Raw genomic sequence first — 2,500 nt, 5'->3', positions numbered from 1 at the left:
ACAGCACCTCTCCATTCGCTTCATGGCCCTTACATTGGCTATAACCGCACTACGTAAGTTTGCCAGATCGGGTAGTAGATCTTTGAAGGAGTGAGACATAGGAAACAACAAATTTGACTTGCTTCGATGTCGCAATACCTTATATTTTCATAAAATCATGCAACATACTCTACCTTATCTGTGGACATTGTTATTTGCTGGATAAACAAATAGCATGTGTGTGACAGAGGAAAAGTGCTTTAGTGTTGCTTTAAGTGAGACTGCATCTTCTATTATATTCATTGACTGGTTGGTAAACCCTTATGACCAGGTGATCGCACAATCATGTCGTCCCACCTACCTGTTGGTGAACACCTTACTGTAGTTGTACACCTGGATCTCCAGAACCTCGTTGCCATCCACCTTACTCCCAATGGGCCAGCGGAACGTCTGAAACGAGACCACGAAACAACCACAAAACGATGACGCTCAGGTGACATTTATACAGCACAATAAAGCACAGGCTTTATTCACAGTATGTTAAAAATGCCATCATGATGAAAAATCATGTCATTGCATTGCATTGCCGTCTTTGAGCCCAAACCTGGCTGCCAAAGAGAAAACATACAACATCTATAAAGCATTTGTAAAATGTCTATAGAGCATTTATAACAAACATACTTATCTATTTTGCATGTGTAAAACATTTATAAACATGTGAATATATACTTAACATCATCTATGAAAGCTGTAAGACACATCAAACTGGAGTCTATCAACTTTTAGTATATTTATGTAGGTGTGTTGCATTAGTGAGATTAAATTCAAATCTGATCATTTCAGATCATTTTTCAGATATAACTTTTATCACCAGCCAAACATAGTGTCAGGTCATTTGCTTCTAATCTGCTTTCCGTTCTACTGATCAAAAACTATTCCAGCTATAGAAAAAGCACACAGCCATTTCCTACTTGCTAGGAATGCTGATCTCCTACTAGTTAAGCATGCACCTCATCTCTACTGGCTCTTCATCCCTAGCTAAGTATGTTGTATAGAAGCAGGCTTGAGTATGATATTCAATAATTCTGCCGGTGATGGTGAGCTTGAGCTTGGAACTAATGCTATATAGCTACAAGTGTACAGATTTGCTAGCATTTGTGTGTGAAGTGTACAGTTTTGATAGCATTTGTATGCACTTCTCCATTGTAGATCAAGTATGCACAACCCCCTTGTAGGTTAAGTATACTGTAGGCTTCCCCCTGTGGGTGAAGTAGGCACTATTATCATGTATGTTAACCATTCACTTGAAGATTTAGTAAGGACTTCTCTCCTGTTGGTGAAGTATGCTCCTGTGGGTGACGTATGCACTTCCCCCCTGTGGGTTAAGTATGCACTTCCCCCCTGTGGGTTAAGTATGCTCCCCTTCCCCTGCTGTGTGACCGATGTGATGAAGATGCTGGAGTCAGATGAGGAACGCAATATGGGGGGCATAATTATACTGTCGACCCATTAGCAACAGCAATGGTAGTTTTTCATTCTCTCTCTCTCTCCTCTCTCTCTCTCTCTCTCTCTCTCTCTCTCTCTCTCTCTCTCTCTCTCATATACACAAACACAAATACACACATACTCTCACAAACACATGCTCTATCTCTCTCTCTCTCTCTCTCTCTCTCTCTCTCACACACACACACACACACACACACACACACACATGCTTTCTCTCTCTTACACACACACACACACACACACACTCCTCCCTCTTTCTATCTCTCAATCTTTCTTTCTCTCTCGCCACTTCAGAAGCCCAGAGGCTTGAAGGACCCAGCAGGTAAATGGGCGACATGAGGGAACACCTGCCTGTGTGATCCATCACCCTGAGGCTCCCATCTGCTGCTGTAAGCTACTAGCACCAGTCAGAGGGGTGGAGAATGAGGGTGTGCCACCGCAACACTGTAATCTAGGGTGTTAATGCATGCGTGTGTGTGTGTGTGTGTGTGTGTGTGTGTGTGTGTGTGTGTATGAGAGATTCTGGAAATGATTGGTGTTGGAGCAGGAGAAGGGACAGGATGTGTGTATGAGGGTGTGGTGTATGAGGGTGTGGTGTGTGTGTGTGTGTGTGTGTGTGTGTGTGTGTGTGTGTGTGTCTGTGTCTGTGTCTGTGTGTGTGCGTGCGTGCGTGCGTGCGTGCGTGCGTGCGTGCGTGTATGTGTAATGTTGCATATCGGTGGTAACCAGGCCAATGGAGCTGTGAGATAGAGGCTGACTCAGGACTGGAGCTGTGCCTGATTATAACTGCTGCTCGGTGGGGGTTAAGACTGAACTCTGAAGGACACACCTGAGGAGATGTGTGTGTGTGTGTGTGTGTGTGTGTGTGTGTGTGTGTGTGTGTGTGTGTGTGTGTGTGTGTGTGTGTGTGTGTGTGTGTGTGTGTGTGTGTGTGAGTGTCTGTCTGTGTGTGTGTGTGTGTGTGTGTGTGTGTGTGTGTGTGTGTGTTCTTTCTCCACACAAAATATCATGAGCT

General features: G+C 44.2%; 1 protein-coding gene across 1 annotated transcript in view; it reads right to left on the bottom strand.

The window, feature by feature from the left end:
• The window catches only part of otofa (otoferlin a), a 124,471-nt gene that overhangs the window by 88,762 nt on the left and 33,209 nt on the right, over positions 1-2,500 (bottom strand). The window contains exon 3 of the mRNA XM_062551638.1: positions 341-429. Within this exon, the coding sequence (XP_062407622.1) occupies positions 341-429 (89 nt within the window). The remainder of the gene's footprint in view (positions 1-340; positions 430-2,500) is intronic.

Source organism: Sardina pilchardus, chromosome 12 (assembly GCF_963854185.1).
Source record: "Sardina pilchardus chromosome 12, fSarPil1.1, whole genome shotgun sequence".
NCBI classification, from domain to species: Eukaryota; Metazoa; Chordata; class Actinopteri; order Clupeiformes; family Clupeidae; genus Sardina; species Sardina pilchardus.
This window is presented reverse-complemented; position numbering and strand designations above follow the sequence as displayed.